The sequence below is a fragment of the Homalodisca vitripennis genome, chromosome X, assembly GCF_021130785.1.
Source record: "Homalodisca vitripennis isolate AUS2020 chromosome X, UT_GWSS_2.1, whole genome shotgun sequence".
In the NCBI taxonomy this organism is placed as follows: Eukaryota; Metazoa; Arthropoda; class Insecta; order Hemiptera; family Cicadellidae; genus Homalodisca; species Homalodisca vitripennis.
In genome coordinates this window covers 43,943,640-43,967,099 of record NC_060215.1, presented here as the reverse complement: position 1 = coordinate 43,967,099, position 23,460 = coordinate 43,943,640, and the positions used below count along the sequence as shown (strand labels likewise).

Sequence of the window (23,460 nt, the reverse complement as noted above, 5' to 3'; positions counted from 1 at the left end):
TAGAGCAACTGTGTTTTCTACACATAACCTATAGTGGAAAGGGTTAATTCAATGTGAAGGTTGAGTTTACTAGTTTTGTATCCCTTCAGAAGTTTCATAAACAATTTTAAATCAAGAGATAAATTAGTTTTTGAGATATCCTTCTGAGTAATAGGCATGCATTTGCACCATCATCAACCTTGCCTATGTAGTAATAATAATGATAATAATATTCTATATTGCATGAAACAATTACAATATTGCATGGCATGTGTCAACGTAACTATATTAGATACATAACTACATCAGATAAATGATGTTCGTCAAGGTAAATACATACAATGCAATAAAATTCTTTTATGTATCAAAACCAGGGGTTTCATGGTTGTTGTTAATTTCAAAGATTGTCATCCCAGCGGCCCATCATGAACTCATCAATTGAGTAAAATGCCTTTGACATAAAAAGAAAATGTTTTAGTATTTTAAATTTTTTTGTTTCATTGAGGTGTTTGATGTCCTCAGGGAGCTTATTGATTAGTCCGACTCCAACTTGTGATGGAAAGTGTTCGAAAGCTGCCGTTCTGTGCTGTTCAACTCAAAAGTTATACCTACCTCTAGTCCCGCATTGGTGGACATCCCTATCCCGTACCACCTCGCATTTAAGTCGGCAGTACAGGACCACCTTGAGAATATAGAGACAGGGCAGGATCAGCAATCCAAGCTCCCTATAGGCATCTTTGCACGACTCTTTCAAGTCTGTATTTGGAACAGCATCCCCACAATCTCAAGCCGTATGTCAAATGTGGATGTATCAGACCGAAATAGGCCATTTTTAATACATCCACCGAATAAAATTTGGCCTGGCACCCAACCGAATGTTACTCTGTTATTCTTAGCCAGCACTGCCAGAGCATTCTTTCATTCCCAGACTGCTTTTGAATCAAATGAACAGATAGCAAGTGCCTTTAGTGCAGCCTGGCTGTCAGAAAGTATCAAGTACTTTGCTCCTTTTGTCCTCATTTGTATTGAGTCTTCTAGCGCATGATTCTATTGCCATGACTTCCGCTTGGAAGACCGTGGCATGTTTTCCCAGGGGCACTGCCATGTTAACTCCTAGTCCGTATATTCCGAATCCTGCCCTAGAGTCAAGGCGTGAACCATTTATGTACAAATTCAGGACTCCTTTTGTAGGGTAGGCCTCCTTTTTAATCCATTTCTCACTTCCTTCAATAGAGACAGTATATGGTTTTTCAAAGGAGTATTTCTTAACCATTGCTTCTGACACATTGGTTAGCATTTCAGCCTCAGGAAATTCCTGGGTTATTTTCATGTGACCTTCTAAGGAGGTAGTATTTATTACCTTTGTATCTAGAAGCTTCATTGCGCTTATAGCGGCTGTTCTCACCACCTCCTGCCCCAGAGGAGTGTATCCTAGGACCGCTTCAATTGCCAGGGTTGGACAGGAGCTCATCGCTCTTGTGATGCTTACACAAGCTAGCCTTTGAATGACTTTGTAGCCTCTTGGCAGCTTTTTTTTATTCTACTTTCGGCCACCACACTAAAGCAGCATATGTGACCATCGGTTATATTATAGTTTCATGTATCCAATCAATTATTTTGGGTTTCAAACCCCATTTAAATCCAAAGAGTCTCTTGCAGGTCCCAAGGGCCATTATCGCTTTAGATATTATGTTCTCGATATGTAAGTTCCAAGTCAGCATCTCGGCCAGGACTATACCCAGATATTTGACTTCTTTTGATTGTTTTATTCTTATTCCTTCCAGGACAGGTTACATAAGCTGGAACTTTCTTTTTCTCTTTATGTTAAGGTTATCACATTTGTTTTTGATGGGTTAATCAGAAGACCTTCCTGATGACACCAGTTGCTTATGAAATTTAATTCTTCTTGAATTAGGCGTTCCAGCATGCCTTTGTTTTTCTCTTTGACCATAATAGGTCGTCTGCATAACATAGTAGTCTTATCCCCTCATCTCTGCTTTAATTAAAAGGTCATCAACCACCATCACCAAAGGTCACTATTTTGAAGTGTTCCCAACACCCAAAGCACTCACAGATTCTGAAAGAGGTTACATCCACTGATTTCCAGGGAACCTTTGCAGTATGGGAATTGTGTTGGCAGTTGTGTTTCTATGCCCAAGAACCATTTTTTTTATCAAACCCAGTCTTTTTACTTTGTAGACAAACTCTGAATAAAAAAAACAAACTTTGCCTTAGTGAAATATAAAATAATAAATATTTTGAGAAATTTATTCACGTGGCACGATCACTACTTTCTTGGTATTGTACGACAATTGTTTACACAAAAGTTACTCAAAGAAAATCGAATAAATTAAAATTGCTTTAATTAAATCTCTAGCAATAACAATAAACAGAAAATTTAATACCAAAAGATAACTTTAAAAGTTTCCTACAAACTTTTTACATTATAACTTCATATAATATATATTAATCCTCAATTCTTCCGAAAATGTTTTAATATTTTATAAAACTTGAATTCTTGTAACTTTAAAATTCTACTTGTAAAACTTATAAATGCATTAAACAAATTAAAAATCACTAAGAATGTAGATCCAAGACAATTATCTTAATGGGAAATTTATTACCAAATGACTTGCAATTAAGTAGATTTGTAAATGCCAGGAACAGTGGCGCAGAGAAACTGGGAAAAGGGTCTTGAATATGTGGTGTAGCCACCTCATTTGTATTAACAGAGCTCAGAAGGTATTGTCTATTGTCTGGAATTACAAGAAGGCCACCCACCCTATAATTTTATTTAATACCGTTATCTCAAATAGTATCAAATCTTTGAGCACTGTCCCTATTTCAAAATATTGGTTCTAAATTAATTTTTAACAATATTAAGAGAGTTAATTTGGTTTACTTTTTACTTTCATTTTTATATATTTTAGATTTTACATAATTTACTATAAATTACCTTGAATTCATGTAAGAAAATTAGTAAACCAGAGTACTATCTAATTAAAAATTCTAATACTTAAATCCAAAAATCTAATAATACAAAGTGAATAAATCATATTTAAAGAGTTTTACACTTAATTTATTAAATTTAAACAAAGAAGTTGGTTATAACTTCATTAAAATTACTCAGCCCGAAACACCCCAGTATAGCCCCATGTTTATGATAGTATACACAGTATTATCACTATATGTAACATTCCCATTTTATAAAATGAGATGTAACGGGTTAAACTAGCTAGTATATCAATTGCTTAACCCACAACAACCCAGTATAGCCACATTGAAGTACAGTATTATCACTCTGTTAAACTCTCATTTTATAACATGGAATGTTACGGGTTAAACTAGCTAGTATATCAATTGCTTAACCCACAACAACCCAGTATAGCCACATTGAAGTACAGTATTATCACTCTGTTAAACTCTCATTGTATAACATGGAATGTTACGGGTTAAACTAGCTAGTATATCAATTGCTTAACCCACAACAACCCAGTATAGCCACATTGAAGTACAGTATTATCACTCTGTTAAACTCTCATTGTATAACATGGAATGTTACGGGTTAACCCTTTGGGTCCCTAGAGCCGATTAGATCAGCTCTGATATGTAATTTGAACTAATCTCAAGAGCCGATGAAATCGGATTTGATGTTTGATGTGAAAAAGCCCACCAGCTGATTAAATAGATAGGTTAAGACATTCAGCACAAAAAAGCTTATGAACTAATCAAATTTGCTCTTGGAATATTCAACACAATGCATTTTCTTTTTCATTCTTTACATATAACATATCTAACAATAGGTAAAGAATCCCTGAATGTATTTATTATATACTTCAAAACATCTATTATACAAAGTTATTGAGCACTTTATAATGACGCTGTCTGTTACCGAAATTTACTTTATGTATCAGCTGACATCTGGTAACAAACATACTGACTGCATGAAACATTTCTTGGGTGTTTTTTATTGTGTTGCATGTTGTAAACAATGTGTTCATTGAAATTGCCTTCAAAAGCACACATTCAAGTTTTAAATGCTCAACGTTAAGTGTAAACATGTGAATGACACTGCATAAAAAATGTTTTATTGTGTTTTATAAATAAATATAAATTCAAAACTATTTAAAATATTTCAATATTTACAAATTGACCTGCTAATTATCTGAAACGCACCATAATAATGGCAAAGTTCAAAACTCACACACACATCGTATTTTTATCTTTAACAATCTTATATTTTGTTATTAATAACATCTTTGATTTATAATAGTGTTTTTTATTAATCATATTTAAATTCATGCATATCCAAAATTTGTAGTAGAATTTATGTGTATCATTATGTCAATGTAATGTTATGAAAGTGCAAGTGAATTGTGTGATTTTGTAGATACATTTTTGCTAATTTTATTTATGAATATTCAAACTTGCAGTATAATATTATTTTATGAATAAAATTACAAACACTTTAAAAAATAAGTATATTTATATTTTTTTGTTCAACTAAAAGCTGTTGTTATGATTGCTATATGGAAGAACATATCTTAGGCTAGACACCACCTTCTATATATTCTTCTTTAATAATAGTAAAATTAACATTTAAACTAGCTGGAATTCTTGAGTGACACTTGATACAACAGCACTGGGATTGTTGAATCAAAACTAGTCAATATGTTTTGGTACTTTTAGAAGTAAATTATGAAAAAATGCATAGGACCCAAAGGGTTAAACTAGTTAGTATGTTTATTGTTTTAACCAAAACAGGTCAATGTAGACAAATACACGCCACTTCATTCAGTATTAGCACTCAGTGAAACACTTTCACTTGGCTGTTGTAGGTTAAACCAGTAATTGTATCAAATATTTATTAAAAAGGGCAATGTAAACATGAAAAATGTAGTAAATAAATATTAGCACTTTGTGTGACACTACTTAATAATCTGGGGTATTATGGGTTAAAGCAGCTAGTATATAAAATGTTAACATTGTTAATGCTAATATTGGTTTGTGTATTTTAAAAAAGCTCAATATAAACATGGACACAGCAGTACATACATTATTTGCATCCTGTAGTTAAAAACTAGTGCAAAAACTCTCACTTCAGAGCCTGGAATGTTACAGTTTAGACGAATTCTTGTATAATGACTTTATAAAATAAACTTAATGAATTCTAATAAAAACATACTATAATAATAATATATTTCACCATGTTCAATTGAGTTAGGCCAAAAGGATTTTTAAAATACAATTATTACGTATTTGTAGAGGTAAAGTTATAGAATTATCGCACCATCTTGAGCATGTGTAAATAATATAATTGGTTACTGAACTTATAAAAGACAGTATACAGAAACAAAACCTTGTATTAAATCACATTTTTGTACAACCACTAATATTTAGTATTTTTTTTTCTAAAAAAAAGTTATTTTGTCTTCACAAATCTCACGGATACTTCAACCAGTTTATTATTTTTAACTACAGTAATTTATTTTATTTTTATAAGAATGATGGAATGCTATAAATGAATTTTTCATCAACTAAAAATTATATATTTATTGTATTAGATGAAGCATATACTTATATGTTTTAAAAAATAAATAATTTATTCAGTTCTTAGTGTGATTTTAGAGCTCACAATTTAATATTAAAATACTATAGCACTTACTAAAATCACATCAAACTAATTTATTTTATATTTCTGATGATATTGTATCGCACCTATGCACCTGTGCACCAAACTATAATCAGCAAACTTAAAGGCTAGTAAGAATCTCTTGCGAATAATGTACAAACTTGTGCTAAGTTGAAATAAAATATTCATACATAGAACTTGCTACATGTAATAAAAATATCAATAGGCCACTAAATTTATCTTTGGTTACCCAAAATTTAGCAAATATATATTTATTCAGTTATGATATTCATTTGTTTGCTTTTCTATTGAACTGATTGGAACTGAGACATCAATATATTAAAATGTCTTCAAATTTTTTTATGATAGCTTATAAATTTACATAACTAAATCGTATTTTTCTGGTTTAACTTTCAAATAAAGCTAGTTTTAAACAGACAAACTAAAACTGTACCAGAATATTAATATCTCTATAACTTATAACTAGATTTGTATTAAATTATACCTAAATAATTGTATTAAATTCAACTTGATATAGAATGTAACTGATCATATAAATCAGTTTAAACCTAAACACAAGGTTCAACATAATTGCCCGGAAAAAGTCCGGTTATTCCATCCATCACACCTTCCCACCAGCCATCGTCGTTCTTCTTCAGCACGTAGATCACTGCAGACTCCTGGAAACTCAGTTCATCATCCTTGTCTGCATAGTAGTCATAGATAGCCACCACTGAAATGGAGGGTTGTATGTTTACAATTCATTCTCCAATGTCCATTGTAAAAAATTTTTTATTTTTTAACTATTCATCTAGAGAATTAAAAGCTTAACAGATACTGATTACATTAGTTAATAGGATATTGTTTAACCCTCTAAGTGGCAAGCGCTGTCTGAGACGTATGATTCACGCCGCCGCGAAGTGGCAAGCGCCGTCACAGCCGTCGCTTCACATTTAAGGCCGTTGCTCCACAACCGTCCATTATTTTTAGGCCTAGTTTGGACTATCGTATTCTCCATGAAATTTCCTATACATATCATATAGTATAGTGTGTATTCATGTTACTAATGTTTGCTGGCTTAAATGATTCCGACGGTTTTCGTTTGACCTGGCGGCAGACGAGAGAACAGCTGTCTACTCATCTCGTCACTGTTTTGTTTGACGACTTTGCGTACTGTTATTGTCAGTATATTATTGTTTATCTCGTTGTTTGTGTGACCGGTAAATGTTTAGGTTATTCGTTCGTAATGGAAAATGTTGGGGTACTTTGGGATTATACCGACTACACCAGTATGAGGAACACAAACAAATAAATTTATAGAAAAAAAAACATTATAGAACGAAAAAGCAACTCTTCAATTACAAACTTACAACGATTATTAATTGTTAATGGGTTTCCTGTGACGCCCAGAAAGCAGCAATATCAAGGATGAGTGAGTCTAGTGGATTTCCGCCTTCAGCAGCAACTGCCGACCGCAACGCATATTTTAGATGTAGGCAACTAGTCATGATCTTGTAAAAACGAATGGCCCCCTCTTCGCTCCTGGGTAAATCCCAAATTCTCAAGTGTCACCCATCACTAATCTATTACACACACAGTAAAACACGGAAGTACAACAAAGCGACGCACTCGACAGACGGAAGTACAAGAATGCGGCGCACCACCTGAACGGGCGGCGAGAATCTGTAGTCACGTTATCTACTAGATCGCTCGACTTTGACCTCTGTCTGAGGATGGGGAGGGGTTTGCGATAAGACAATTCCGGTTTTATATTTACGAAATATACTGTGCTATGACAAACTAAGCCACTATTATACTATTATAGGCCCTACACTACTGGGAGGAAAAGACAAGCCCCTTCTAGTGACTCGGGAGTAAAAAAACCAATTTATACATAGATTTAGTTTTTCCCATCTAACTTTTTTGTTCTTGTAAATAGAAAAAAATGTATAAGAAGTAATTTGTTTAGAATAAAATTGTGTATATTCTGTAAATTTGACATTATTTTGTAGCTCCAGTAGTTTCAAAGTGACGGACAGTAGAACTTAAAAATTATTTTTTCAAAAAAAATTTTTTTACACATCTACAATGATATTAATCTGAAAATAATGATAAGGCACCAAATATTATATTTATTCTTATTCTGTAGTTCATAAGGAAAACAAAAATATATAATGTTGCTAGGTTATCACTTAGATTATATTTTCTAAAAATAAGTTTAACGATCACGGCAATTTACCCAAAAACGGCCTGCCACTGAGACCACAAATGACCGCCACTTAGAGGGTTAAGAAAAACTATTAAATATAACATTTGTTGTCAACTTATACGGTTTATTATTTAACAGGTTATGTAGTAGACAGATTTTACTATTTTATTTGTGGAATAAACTGGGTATGAGCCCAAGTTACGTCTCGATTTATAAAAAGCCTTGGCCATTATTTACCATTATTCATTAATGAACTCATTCTTACTGCTTATTTATATACTATAGATGTGATTGTCCAGAATGCAGCTATCCATAGTTCTGGTTTATCTGAAGGACATTATAAAAATTATTTTTTTCAAGCCCAGTTATCGGTATAAGTTAAAACCAAAAGTTATTCAACTAAAACTTTTTATGAAATGTATTATACATTCCTACAGCATGAAAATCATATTTTTTTTACTTCAATGTCATAAGTGAATGCTAGAAGAAGCCCCGGCTGTGTTGTCATACAGAGCGATGTTTCTCTGTACATGCCAGAATACTGATAAATTTTAATAAATAATTGTGTTATTTCATAAACTTTCCTACTTAACAAAGTTAGATTTAGTGTTGGATATCTGTTATGCTATTAGCTCGCTTTCTGCTCGATATTGATTACATTCTAAAGCTAAAAATAGCAAATGTCGACCCTTGCCGTAGACGTGTACATTTATGTATTCCAGTTCACAGAACACAGATCAAAACATTCTAGAGTTCTTTAAAGATCCAAAGAATTTTAATTTTCATATTCTTCAGCACTTGAAATGTAGTAAACTAAACTACATAACATCCAACAAAAAGTGTCTTCCATTCCCATGTGTTCTAGGAATAATCTCCTAATAAATTGTCAAAAATTGCCTGCATAAGAGTGACAAAAGAACTTTAACCCTTTTAGTTAAAGTTTATGTTAAGTTTTAGTTTATGTCTAAAAGTGCTAGCGTCAACGTCGTAGAAGCAGCGTATTTTTATATATGTTGGTTCAGTTTATGCAATTTACTGGCTGCAAATAATGACATTTCATCCAAAAGCCATAGAGTAACGATATTTGTATATTTGTTTATACGTCTTTGACGTGAAATAAAACGGTCAGTTCGGATGTTTACTTTGCGAGCGAACTGACGCTGTGCTTTGTTTACTCTGTTTTATCTTATTTTATCCATTAAATTGTTTTGTAATTGTGAAATACTACTTCATCAGTATTCCAAATCATTGCATTACTTCATTTTTCATTTGTGTTTTCCGTGTGTATTATATTTTACTAAGTTACAAACTATGTCTAATAAGAACATTGCAGGTGATAATGAGTTATTACGGAATGTTGTTGAAGATGTTCTGGACGATGAAAGCAGCAGAATTATCAGTGATTCTCCATTTATAAGTGAACCATTTGGTTTTTATAAGCAGAATGATGTGGAAAGTGACGAAATCCCAACATTTGATGAAGATATTCACAAATCGTCTTCAAGTGAAATTGACGACTCTGTCGAAAACAAAGACTATGAACCATCTCAATCTTATTTGTTGTTTAAAAATAAAATATATGGAATTTGTTTAGTTTTAGTTGCTCTTTCCGATGGTAGCATCAGAAAAATTATATAAAATTGTTTAAATACTAAAATTGTATGCCAAAGTGAATAAAAATCATTAAAAAAATTATCATTCCAATTATGTACAAATGTATTTCTTTGTATTTATTTCTGTTCATTGGTTATCTATCTTCAATACAAAAAAAGTAACAAGATAAGACCTCAAAATAATGAAGTAGTAAGGAATTTAGTAAAACTCTGCATTTATGCACTAAAACGCTTGGCATGGCAATGGGCTTAGCACTAAAAGGGTTAAATTACTGAAAAATGGAATATCTCATTTGATATCAGGCAACTGTACAATAGTAGTTATAAAGATGAAATAAGCATTTTTAGGTTTACATTCCTTCTACACACATTAGGAGTTCCTAAACACAAAATAAGACATTTTTTACTCTTAATAATTTATTTTAAATTTTATTAGCTAAACTGCCTAAGTATTTTGATGGAAGTATTAGTTGTTTAGTAAATTATTTTGAATAATTAATAGGAACTTATTTTTATTTGTGTCATACATTTGTAATTGATTTAATTTGATTTTTTTGTCCGCATTACAATTGTTGGTATTACTTCAAGTCCCTATTTTGTTTAGTTACTTTTATCCTCCTGAGTAGTTTTTTCCGAGTTAATTCATTGACTTGTGACTAAAAAAGGGGGTGCTATCAAGAGTTAATTTGTCATGCAACAATGACCCATTTTATTTTAATCTGTGATGGGTGGCGATTTGATTAGTAGGGAAACAGCAAAATAATAACAATAAGTAGTTCACTGTTTTGCCACTAGAGATGTGGGCATGCTGTTTGGCTTATACTGAAACTGTTATGCATAATTAGAAACAACTGATACTCCATTTACTTCCTGGCTAACATGTGCTCAAGTCATTGCAGTGTAGCTAGCTACTGGACTATCATTGCTGCAGCAAGTAACACACAATTCATCTGAGAATAGGATGACCCTTGTTAACCCCTAAACACATTCTACTGCGTTCTGTCTCAATATTAGTGCTAGTTGAAACTGAATCAAGATTTATTCAACTCTGTGCATGATAATTGCAGAGTTATCAGAAAAACCAATTGATGTCTGTTAAAAACTGGTGATAAAAACATTTTCAAATTGAAATTTATTTATTTATAAAACAATACAAAATGTGTATATTGAACTGTGTCAATAAATTCTTCCTCTAAAACATGTTTTATCTCAATATTTATTTCTATCCATCAACAGCCAAACTTGTATATTTCTTAAAATTATACAGTTCTCTATTAATAAAATATTTTTTAAAGTTTTTAATTAAACATCCAGACTTAATAATCTTGGAAAGGTTTAAAACAATTTATTTGTAATGTAAGTAGTTTTCTTTTAATAAAATGTTAACATATGGTGATATAAAAACATATTTTCCTTATCAATTATGTTTTGACCATCAATTTCTTTGAATCACTTTTATTATTAATTTACTCTAAAAGAGAAAGTGAATTCACAATTAAACATTCCTAAATCTCATTCATTATATTTTTTTCTGTGTATTATACTAATTTCCTGTTCTGTTTTTGTTTAGAACATCCTGTACATTTCACGTTTTTAGATCCATGCAAATAATTTCAATAGCTAAAATGCAATTTTTAAAAATTTAAGATTGTACAAGGATCGTCCATAAAGTAACCGCCGTTTGGGTGTGGCGTGATAAGTAGTGGGAGCAGCGCCGCCATTCTCACATCGGTGTGTGCAGCCGTTCAATACGCTTCTAGCTGTGCAAGGGAGAGCATCGTGCGATCGCACGTTCTTTTGTTACAACGTAAAAACATGAGCGCCATGATAGAAAATCCCACCAAATGTGAAGTGCGTGGTGTAATAAGATTTCTGTGGTTGAAAAGTTACAAAGCAGCTGACATTCATCGTGAATTGAGTGCGGTATATAGCCCAAACATTATGAGCGAAGGTGTAGTCCGTCAATGGGTTCGTTTTTTTAAAAATGAAAGAACGAACGTTCACGATGAAGACCGGGGTGGTAGGCCATCTCTCGTCAGTGATGACTTGGTGAACAAAGTGGATGAGAAAATTCGCAAGAACCGTCGCTTCACAATCTCTGAACTTTCAGATCATTTTCCTGAAATTTCTCGAAGTCTTGTGCATGCGATAGTGACAGAAAAACTAGGCTATCACAAGTTTTGTGCTCGTTGGATTCCAAAAGTGCTCACCGATGATCACAAAATGAAAAGAATGAGTTCTGCCATAGACTTTCTTACTTGGTATAACGTTGAAGGAGAGACATTTTTGAACATTGATTGTTACAGGAGATGAGACTTGGGTAGCCTATGTGAATGCCGAAACAAAACAACAGTCAATGCAATGGGGTCATACCGCTTCGCCAAGCAAGCCAAAGAAAGCTCGCCAGTCTTTTTCAGCGAGAAAATTGATGGCTACAGTTTTTTGGGATACTAAGGGCATCTTGCTCGTTGAATTTATGGAGCGTGGTACGACCATTACAGCTGCAGCTTACTGTGAAACCTTAAAAAGGCTATGACGAGCGATTCAAAACAAGCGTCGTGGTCTTCTGACATCTGGTGTTGTGTTTGTCCATGACAACGCCCGCCCTCATACAGCTCAAAGAACAACAGAACTTTTGGAAAAGTTCAAATGGGACGTTTTTGACCACCCCCCCTACAGCCCGGACTTGGCTCTCAGTGATTTCCATCTTTTCCCATACATGAAGCGGTGGGTTGCATCTCAGAGATTTGCAAGTGATGTAGAGCTTCAAAACGCTGTGACAGGTTGGCTACGTTCTCAGGCGGCAGATTTTTTTAAAGACGGAATTTCAAAAACTGTTAAAAGATATGATAAGTGCTTTTAACTTTTTGTATCTCAACTCATTTATTTTTTATTTCAAAACGGAGGTTACTTTGTGGACGACCCTCGTAATATTGTTTACAGTTTCTTTTTATAACAAAGATTGCTATGCCAAAGACTCACCTTTCTCAATGTAGTTCTTAGGTACCCAACCAGGCAGGTCTAGTTCATCACTGACAATGGGTTGACCCCTTGTGGCTAACTGACCAAACTGTGAGTGATCATCATCGGGCTGTGGTGGTGGTGGGAGTGGCGGGCTGGCACGGTGGGCATGGTGGGCCAGATGGTGGGGCAGGGTGTTTGTGTCTCTGCGACTCAAATGCTGGTGTCCATCCAGTATATCTACACCTGCCGTGTTGTTGGACAGTGTGAGAGGAGATGGTGGGGCTGTACAGAACACATACACAAGTCAATATGGGGATTTAATTTCATCTTACACACAACTCACACAAGATGACAAATGCCAGACTAATTCAGATAAAAACTGTAGTTGTTGTTATATAATAACATAGTTTTTAGTTTAATCTAAAATCATGTATTGCAATTTATATAATTGTAGCTGTTTGTTGTTTAAGAACAGAAGCCAAATATACTACATACATGATTTATATTTCAGTAAACCTGTTAATACCACACATAGTGAAAATAAATTTCATTCAATTTTGTTAATTTTGTAATTTAACTGTGTCCATGTAGATCCAATATACACAGTTTATTATGTGACATAACTAATCCATAAAACAGCAGTACAGAAAACAAAACTCCGGCAGATGCCGTAGTGGATGTTCTGTCTTACTAGACTACTTAATCACAGATCACAGAGTAGCAGTAGCAGTAAATGTGTTAAAATCTAAGTTTCTATAGTGAAACATTTTTTAATTTAAAAATAATTTTTATGTTATAATACTGTTTTAAACTTTTACTCCACATATAAAGTGGAGCCATAGGCGTGATGCCGGCAGCTACTAGTGTGCCTTTCTAGTACACAAAGACTTGCTGGTCATTAATTTATAAATCTTTCCTAATTATATAATTGGCGAGGGATAGGCAGAGATCCAGAAACAAGTTTTTTTTTTTATTATCAGCTCAAGCAAATCCTTATCTCAGCATTATCCACTGATTCATATAATTTATTTTAGATGATTTATCTTTTATGTATAAAAAAAATAAAACTATGTTCAAAGACCAGTTTTATTAATTAATTAACAAACCCTAAAAAAGTGTACATAAAAGTTGGTAAATCAACAAAAGTTGTACTGAACATGCCAAACTAAACAACAATAAGTTGTTTGTCAAAGTATATAACTAAAAATCAAACGAACAAAGAATAAAATTCAAACAAAAACATAATAAAAAAACAAACAAAAAGAACGGGATGGATGCACCACAACAGGCAAGTTAAGACTATGGCAGAAATTCCAATCTATGAAATTCCATGGACTATGTGCTTGTCCATGTAAACAGATGTAAGACGGGATGGAAAAGGAAAGAAATATGGACTGGTAGATTTGGCTTTATTCGTTACTCATTGTGTTTTATTGTAGATCTCAAATTCAAACCCACATGATGGACTTGAAATCCACAACAGATAGAAGAAAAATAAGGTAAAAGCATCTCTACATTTCCTTTTGTATCATCTTTCATCCATCCATTATCCTCTTATATCCATGCAAAATGTTTAAAAATCCTAACGATGCTATAGTCTAAACCAGAAACAAATGTTTGTGTTGTTTTTTAACCAAGTTGTTTTATTTGCTAAATATAATCAATAGCCAACAGGCTTTTGTCAATTAATTGCAGATATGTTGATATGAGTAATCGAGTGGTGATTCTTCTTTACCGGTATTTGAGGATCAGTTACATTTGTAAAATTGGTTTTTCTTAAACCCTGAAAGTGGCAAAATCATAATTTAAAATGCATTTTTTCTCATTGTGAACTGGCAAATTAAACAGTTGCCAGTTCACTAAACATCACCTGGGATGCATTGAACATCATTTGCTAATTATGTCATCTTTTGAACAATCTTTGTTCAAATCGTACTAAAAGTTATATCATTCTAATCTGGAGATTCCGCACTTACTTTTTATGTATATAACATTTCTTTATATTGTTACTGGCCACTAGAAGCTAAAGATGTCTGACGCGGTACGCTGTTTTGATAGCTGTTGCTGTTTGAGTCATCTGAATTTATTCTGTTTAGTTTTACATTGTTTTTGTTCTTTAGTATTAAAAGCCATTTCCTTTATCAGCATAAGAACCCAGATATTTTGCACATTTTAGATTTAAATAAGCTCTGCTAATAATTGTGAGGTAACAAACAAGAGCGAGAGTAACATGTGATCGCCATACCATACATGCTCTCAGCATGTGTTTAATGTAATTTGCACATGATCTAATCGCATTGTAAGCTGTAATCATTTGTCTATATAATTTTTGTTTGTGATAGCCTACATGTGTAAAGACTTTAATTTGATACCATTCACTACAATTTTTCATCATCTTCATATTCAAATTGTGAGAAAGAGAAAAAAAGGAACAAATTTAGCTCACCACTTTTTACATATTGGGAGCACTGAAAACACTATGTTCAAATGTGAATATGGTGTAGTCTAAAGTTATAAAAATTGTACTGTACTATAGTACATGGAATATAGGCTTTTTACTCACACATAATTCTTTATTGTTTCTAACTATCACCAATACCGTACTGAAGTTATCGCATAGTTATTAACCCTTATAACGTCAGTATATTTTTTCACGACTTCCAGCAAACGGCACAATATTAAAAAAAAAAATTTTAAATGCATAAAGTTCATTTTTATTTTTACTTTCTATAATTATGGTAAGTATAAAAAAGTAAAAATTTTAAAATTATCTTGTACGTACATATATTTATGGGACACTAAATTGTAGATATAAATAAAGTCCAAATAAAAGGCACACAAAATTTTATTAGCTAAACTATAAACATTACCAGACAATTATATAAATTACACTTGTGATAAATATAAAAAATAAATGCATGATTGTAAATATACAACTAACCTAATAGTGTTCTTTTATATAAACAGAAATCACGACGAAGGAAACCGACTCAGCGATGGTTAGACACGCACTACCTGAAGCCAAACTGCAAACAAAAGCGCGTGCGCTGTACGGCGTCTGTGCCGTGCGGCGGGGAGAGTGTCTAGACACCGCGTCTATTGTTTCAAACAATGTAACGCGACAGATATATTTTGACGCTTGACATAGGTCAATAACCCACAGACATGGTTGACGCATACTGTTAGTGACATTGATCAGATTTAAAAGGAACTTAAATTTGCTATAGACGCAGTTTTGTGTCGATGCGCCGTACCGCGTCTTTGCCGTTTGGAGATAGTTTGTCTATGCGCCATACGGCGTCTGTGACGTTATAAGGGTTAATAGTAATCCCATAAATTTTTCACCTCAATGATCTGCCAATGACAACCAACCAGAAGAACTATCAAAGAATCAATCTAAAGAAATCCTCATATTTCTTAAAATGAATTATTATATTACTAAATAGGTCTTTTATACATATGGATGATGGTGACGAAAACGGATTCATCATTACGAGCCGGAGAGTAAATGGCAGAGTATGGAATAGAAATATACTTGGGTTTCAAACAGTTTATAAATGCAAGATGGATCCCAAAACAGCTCACACAGTTGCATAAACAAATGTGCTTGTTCATCTGCCAAGAACATTTGGATCACTATGGTAACAAACAACAAGACAACTTCAGTAAATAGGATTGTTACTGTAGATGAAATAATGGATCCATCATTACGAGCTGGAAAGTAAACGGCAGAGTATGGAATGGAAACATCTAAATTCGCTGTGCAAGAAAAAGTTCATAAGATCCAACTGTCCGCAAGAAAACAATAATAAACAGTCTACGTTACAGTGAAATGCTTCCAAGCCTGCGATTTGAAGCAAGTGCTGAGGACAGTTGTCAAAAGTTGTGTTGTTGCATGACAATACCCGTCCACATACTGCTGAAACGCTCCAAAAACTACATTTAGAAGTACTGGCTTACTCTCCATACAATTCCAATCTTGCCCCTTCTGAATATTTTTTGTTTGGTCCACTCAAAGAGTCATTAAGTGACTGTTGATTTACCTTGGAAGAAGTATTGAAAGCAGTGCATTCCTGGCTCGCAGTGCAACTGAAAACCTTTTATGAGGGCATATGGAAGTTTGTACAACGATGGACCTATTGTGTTGAAAACCAAGGGGACTATGTTGAAAAATTATATACATGTAAGTTTCCCATTTGATTACAATAAAATGTTATAACTTTATCATTAAAGTTTTTAATAGCCTAATTAAATGTTTTGAAATATTTAGTTTTTCGTACATATCAACATGTTTAATGTACGTTTGTGGTTTAGATATTAACCCTTTCGGGACTTATTAATAAGTACATTAAGGAACTTTCATTACTCGTAAATACACCAATAAATGTACTTAGAAAAAAGCTGCAATATTGTTTCAAATAGTTCAAACTACTACCGAGAGGTAGCAGCACAATGCAGAGCCAGTGGAACCCACCAAACTAATCTCATAAGTCAGTGAAATAAGACGTAGTACGCCAGGCATGCAGCACCTGTGATTCGTCCACTAGTGGAACTAAAGCACAACGAGCAGTACCCGTGTTTCGTTGGAAAAGGTTAAAGTACAAAAGTATTTTATATTTCACATTGTAATTGAACACAACTAATTTTCTTATTTAAAACTTACTCAACTCAAAATAAAAATGTTATTGATTTAAAAGTGATAACAAACGTCAAAGAACATACGAGAAATACTCACGTGGCATGCTGGTGTGAGGATCATATGCAGTCGTTGGCGGGGAAGGAGTGTGAGGAAGAGGGTGCACCATACCCACTTGGGGTGGGGGTGAGGGGGCAGCCAGGGGCAGGGTGCTGTAGCCCACTCCGCGGCGAGGGTGACCTAGTGGGTAGTTAGGGGCGTAATGACTCGGCACCTATATAAATACCCAAAGAGTTAATCTAAGAGAGTTATCATTTTATAAACAATATTCCTGTAACATTTGGAATAACATTAGTTAATCTCAGTTGACCAAGTATGACATAAATTTAAAAGTATACATTTCTAAAAAATTATAATTCATAAAATGAAAATCACCCACTTATGACTCTGAATTCCACTATTAAAAAAAATTTCCACAGTAGTTGATGTATTATACATCCTAGATTCTGATATCACTCAATTCCAGTGATGATGGCAATTCTTGATATTTTGACCTCAAAAAAAGCACAAATGACAATTGATTTATTTTTTTAAGAGGAACTTTAGATTGAATTAAAAACCAGGTTCTATGCTTAGACAATGCAAATTTACTCTAAGCTTTTACACTAAAATGTATGAACACTCGAGCTGACAAATTAATTACCTTTTCCAGAACTTTTATGCATATAGTTATTTGAATTTAACTTTGAGTATTAGTATTAAATTTTTGAATGTTCCTCAAACAAGAACTCTTAAAAATATTTCATTATTTATAAAAAATAAAAGAATAAGAAACTCAGAATGCAGAATTAACATACTGAAATCAAAACTGGACTTGCAGTAGAATATTTTCCCATCTCTGATAAGATTTCAGTCAACTAAAGTTCATCTCCAAAGGCAATCAATTTAACTATAGAGATTTGAATTAAAGTAAAAAGAGTATCAAAAGGAAAAACTAATCTAAAAATTGAGAATGTGTGACATGAATTATTTGAAAATGTTGTGTAACTAAAATAAAATATGATTTTAAGTCAATATTACTAAAAGGCGTATGAATACTTATGAATTCATTAAATATATTTTAAGAGTATAACAAATATGAAGAGTCAGGCAGTATTTCAAGCTATCAAGCTATGTAGAGATTATCTTTGATCAGCATTATGTCACTGATTGTGATTGTGCCTTTTGTTAGTGACAAGTTAGATGAGTCCTCAGCTACTGTTTTGTACATGACAATTAACAATTAACATATTAACACACATACAAATGTTGTGCCATATTGTTATATTGTTTACCTCGATTTTCATTGTAACTAAAAACAATTAAAAGGTCAATAATACTAATTGATATACTGACTGCAATCAATACATCAAATTTTAGATGGCCAAGTAATTCCATTGAACCCAACTTCAATTACTGTTTAGTTACAAAAAACTCCAATTTCATGTACCCACATACTCAAGTGTATATGTATTTTTTTATTTTTTTATTTTAGCCTGAAAGATTTAGGATTATTACACAAAATATACTTATTTTAATGTCAAAGACTGTACTATTAAAAAATTTGTTTGTTTTTTTTATTATAATAATTGAGGTTTTCCTGCCACACAAGCGTTGTGAGGGAAATAGTAAAAAATGTAATGATCGATACCAGAAAGAATTTTATAGATTAAACAGAAATGTAGCTATGTTTTCGATAGCTCACACCAATGAGTGCTCCACTCCAATAAGAGATGAATCAAAATAACACCTCTGTTTTCAATTAAATGACATATTTCGAAAAGTAGTGTGTAAGATATAAGAAACACAGATAGCTAAGATTCCATGTAACTCAATTACAATTGAGAAACTATGCATAAGTTTTTAATTTATTACAAACATGTCAGAACTACTAGAAATATTTTAAAATCCAAAATTCTGCTTTTAGTTTATTCATAAGAATAAAACTTTCATGTCACAAAGGACAATCTATACGCTATGATTTCTTTCTTATTGTAAACATCATTACATATCAAGCTGTAAAAGAGTTAGAGGTAAAACATTTTTTGTTTACAATCGAAAAGACAATAAATGACGACTTTACTGACCTGCGGCGGTGCGACAGCAGGAGGTGTGCGGTACTGGCTACCCTTGCCCAGCGTGCCCACTGCACCACGCACCTGAGGGGGTGTGGGCGGCTTAGTAGTAGGCGCAGGGCCCACTGCTGCCATGCTGCTCAGTGACTGCACACTACCCTGCGAACCGCGCATCTTGCTGCGTGGTGTGTTTGCTCTCACTCCATGTCCTATCTCGTCCAGAGCTGGGACAAAGAACCATTCAGTAGTTTCATTAATCTCTCTATAAGTTTAGTTTAGTTATAGGCCTAAGTTCACTTCTAATAAAGACATTTTTCATTTCAATTCTATACAGAAATATATTTTTAGATAGTTAGATTTAATTTTATTTCCCGTAAATCATCAGAATATCATCTACATTTTCCGGTTTTTCCACATTATTGTTATTGTACTTTATAAAGATTTCCAGTGTTTACAGTTTTGCAGGTGTGCAGCATTGCAAAAAAAAGTTTTCTTAACCCTTTTCAATCTATTTGCTTGCATATTCGATTTTAGAGCACTTAGAATAAAATTAGGCAAGAAATAATAGAAATAGTATTCTTTGTAGTTATGGTTATTACAATTACCACTGCATATGCTATTACATTTATATGTACATTGTATCCATGATTTAAGAACTCACAAACTATTTACCAAAACTTGTTTTGATACCCACGATATATTTTTACCAAAACTTGTTTTGATACCCATGATATTTTTTTAACAAAGTCCAGTAGGTAAACTTTGTTTTCTTTTAAACATTTTGCAAAAATAAAGGTTTTTCACTATACACATTTTTTCTGATCTCTCACTAGTACAGCATAATCTTTTGCTGATGTTTGATGACATTTTTCATTTAGTATCATAAATTCAGGTTTAGATGACGCCATATTTTCTGACATAAACTGACTATGCAGGCCAACATTGTTATACTGAATTAAAAATGAAACACAAATAGCTAATGTAAAGCGTGTACTTTTAGAAATCCAACCAAAGTGAAAGCCCCTGTGATCAATCGGAATATTTCAGTTTATTCTATATTTTTATAAGTTTTTCAGAAAAAATCTCAAACTTTTTGTATTACATCATTTGAATATTCAAAAAGTATAACTTTACAAGAAAAACTAAAAAAAATCATTTTGTTGCATATTAATAAGATCTTCAAAATGAGACATCTCCCATAGCACCATGATAAAAAACACTGCACGAGGTCGAACATTGTTCTTATGGGGAAAACTCAAGGTCGTTTCAATACAGCTGCCTCTTAAGAAACATTTCCTATTTGAGTACAGAAATTAACACTAAGCAAAACACACTTGTTTGAAAGTCCATTATGAAAGAGGCCTTCCAGACTTGCTTCCTAGTGTGGCTTGAGCTCTGGGAACCAGTGAAGTACTTCAAATGAGATCAAAAACTAATTGTTAAAAGAGGTGTTGATAAATAAGTAAGCTTTTACAATGTGGAAGTTGGATACATCTTGAACAGATCTTCTATGTTCTTAAATCACCTAGGCTACTCCTAAATCTCTCAGGTGGAGATTTAATAGCCTACTGATATTACTTTACATCTCACTGTTTGTTGTTCATATAATATTTGTGAAATACCTGTAGGTTTATGTTCCATTTCACTTCTCATTATGAATTTTATATGTATTATTGTCAAAATCATCTTTGCCACTTTCTAATCTACTTAAATTAATATTAGCTTTGATTTTAAAATCATAGTTTCAACTTTCCACACCATAAAAATGTACTGACATTTTTACTCATAACGCTGATTCAAAGCATAAATCTTTACGCTACACAAACTGTGTGAACACCAATATCAAACTACTTAATGATAAACTAAAGTTTAAAACAAGTGAAGTTGGAATTAATACACTGTTAAAAAGGAAAATATGTAATGCCTTACCATTATAGTCAATGGGTTTACGGACATATTTTATAGGCTTCTCAGGGTTTGCTGGTGCAATTATTTTGTACTGGCGATTGGTAGTTTTGTTGGCTGTTAATACTCCTATTTCTCTTCTAGCAACTTTTTCTTTGTGAATCATTACCGTCTGAAACAAGAAATATTTTAAGTCAAAACTAGTGTAGTAACACATTTAATCCTACACTAGTGAACAGTCCCTATAAAGCCAGTGCACTGCCTACTGTTCACAACAGTGGCCTTATGTACATGGTGTCAACAAATACATGCAAAGACATACAGACTTAGGGTTCACTATATTTGAATATTTTAAAAGTTCGATAAGCAAAATAAACCACAAGTAATTTGTTTTCACTAATACTAAATGTATAGGCTCATAATACATCTAAGTAAATTGAGGATTTATCATTAAGAAACGCATTCAACAAACAGATTGTCTACTTCCAGATCCTAAAGTGTGAAATGGAAGTGGACAGAACTAGTTGTAAGGATGTGGAAGTAGCTGAAGCGGGAAATTGTTCAGCCATAGTGAAGAGAGGTCAGAATTACAGCAGCCGAAGGTACATTAAGTATGTAAAACATGAAAAGAAAGGTAACATACCTGAGCAATATGGTTCATTTGGCTTTCCATTTCGCTGAGCTGGGCAGTTTGCAAGTCCAGCAGCTGCAAGAAGTTGTATGCCAAAGTGTTGATCTGGTAAGCAACACTTGCCAGCGACTGGGTTGTGTAGTTTTTCGTTTCTTCTAAAGCGATTCTTTTGTTTTCTGACTGTAAACAATAACAGTATAAGGGCTATATTTAATTTTTTTTAATAGTCGGTTGATAATTGCATGATTATTTCAAAAATTCCACTATTTAGTTTGTTTTTAAAGTAAAATCTTAAAAATAAACACAACTGTGGGAATATAATGTAAAAAGGCATATCAACACCTATGAGTAATTTATTATAGTGAATAAGTATCCAAATACTGACTCCTTTGAATTTTTAACTTCATCAAACGTAATTTCCTCACTGACCTATTACAATCCTAATTCTGAGTCCACAATGCCTTAATACTAATAAACTGTCAGCACTCATGATAGAGTGCTTGTGTGTGGGATGCTTTCTACTGATAAATACACTGTCTGCTCGAGCTATTATTTTCTTTTATGCAGAAAAGATATTGTAGGCATAATCAAGCTCTAATACCCTCTAAAGACACTATGAGTTTCAAAGTATGGCCATATTGTACAGGTATGTTCAGAAATAATCAAGTGAGCAAATATATACGGGAATGGTCCCAAAGCAACAAATAAAATTCAATGAAACCATTTATGTTGATAAAACGTATATATTCAATTAACTATACAACACATCTGCAATTTTTACTGACTTTAGTACAGTGTTCTGATGTATCACTTCAGGGTACAAAATTTGATAGCAATAAAGAACCTTCCAGCTGAGAAAGACTGGCAAGAGGTTTCTATCTTTGAGGTTGCTGATTTAGCATACATTAGCTCTATTGACTATATCTATGGCTTTGAACACCACTTGTAACCATTGCATGCCAATGAGAAAGGCCAACGACAGCCACTAAAAGACACATTCCAAAAAATGAGGAGCATTTTAGTTTGTGTGCATTTTTGCCTATAAATCCATTTGGTCAGGAAAAATTACATGGGAAATCGGATATTATTAGCAAAGAGGATGAATAACAGAGCATTTACTACAGCTCAGGAGAGGTTTTTCATTAGTGCCTCTGAACAAGATAATACTTATGCTTCTCAGAAGAAACAGAATTATGACCTGAAGTTGAAACAGATTAGATAATGGGCCAAGGAAGACTTTGATTCAAATAAGATTAAATGAAGTAAAACTATAGTAAATCATTAATAGTTAAAGTAGGGGAGAAAGATTAATATAATGGGAAATAAAAATACAGGATATCAGCAAATGACAGACTATTTCAATCATTTCCTTATCAATCTTGCTAATGTTACAATACAAAATGCCAACCCTAGTGACTCTACAAAAAAAGTCAAAGAATGTCTTATTTTACCAGGCGAAGTTAGGGCTAATAAGCCCTCTCTAAACACTTAACCTGGGAACCAACGGTTTAAAGGTGCAATGTCGCATTAAAATGTGACTATTACTAATACCGCCGACTTTGAGATTCATGGTGTAATTCAATTTTTTAACACAAGGAATGTTAAACAAACTGAAATTTATTGTTAAAGAAGATGTGATGAGAGATGAAATGGTGAGAAAGTGGTAAAACACCCTTTTTACCAAAACACACACAGATCAATATGTAAATTTTAAATCATCCATCAGTGACTTGTCAAAGGAATTGCATACTATTGACAGAGCAAACCGCTTGCATTC

The 23,460-nt window shown here is 33.0% G+C and overlaps 1 protein-coding gene across 1 annotated transcript in view; it reads right to left on the bottom strand.

Annotated features, from left to right (window-relative positions):
• Positions 1–4,477: 4,477 nt before the first annotated feature.
• Positions 4,478–23,460, bottom strand: part of LOC124368978 (abl interactor 2) — a 28,366-nt gene continuing 9,383 nt past the window's right edge. Inside the window, exons 3-8 of the mRNA XM_046826565.1 lie at positions 21,696–21,863; positions 21,077–21,224; positions 19,160–19,371; positions 17,133–17,307; positions 12,416–12,679; positions 4,478–6,344 (exon numbers count right to left, since the gene is read on the bottom strand). Coding sequence (XP_046682521.1) covers positions 6,181–6,344; positions 12,416–12,679; positions 17,133–17,307; positions 19,160–19,371; positions 21,077–21,224; positions 21,696–21,863 — 1,131 coding nt within the window. The 3' untranslated portion in view covers positions 4,478–6,180. The remainder of the gene's footprint in view (positions 6,345–12,415; positions 12,680–17,132; positions 17,308–19,159; positions 19,372–21,076; positions 21,225–21,695; positions 21,864–23,460) is intronic.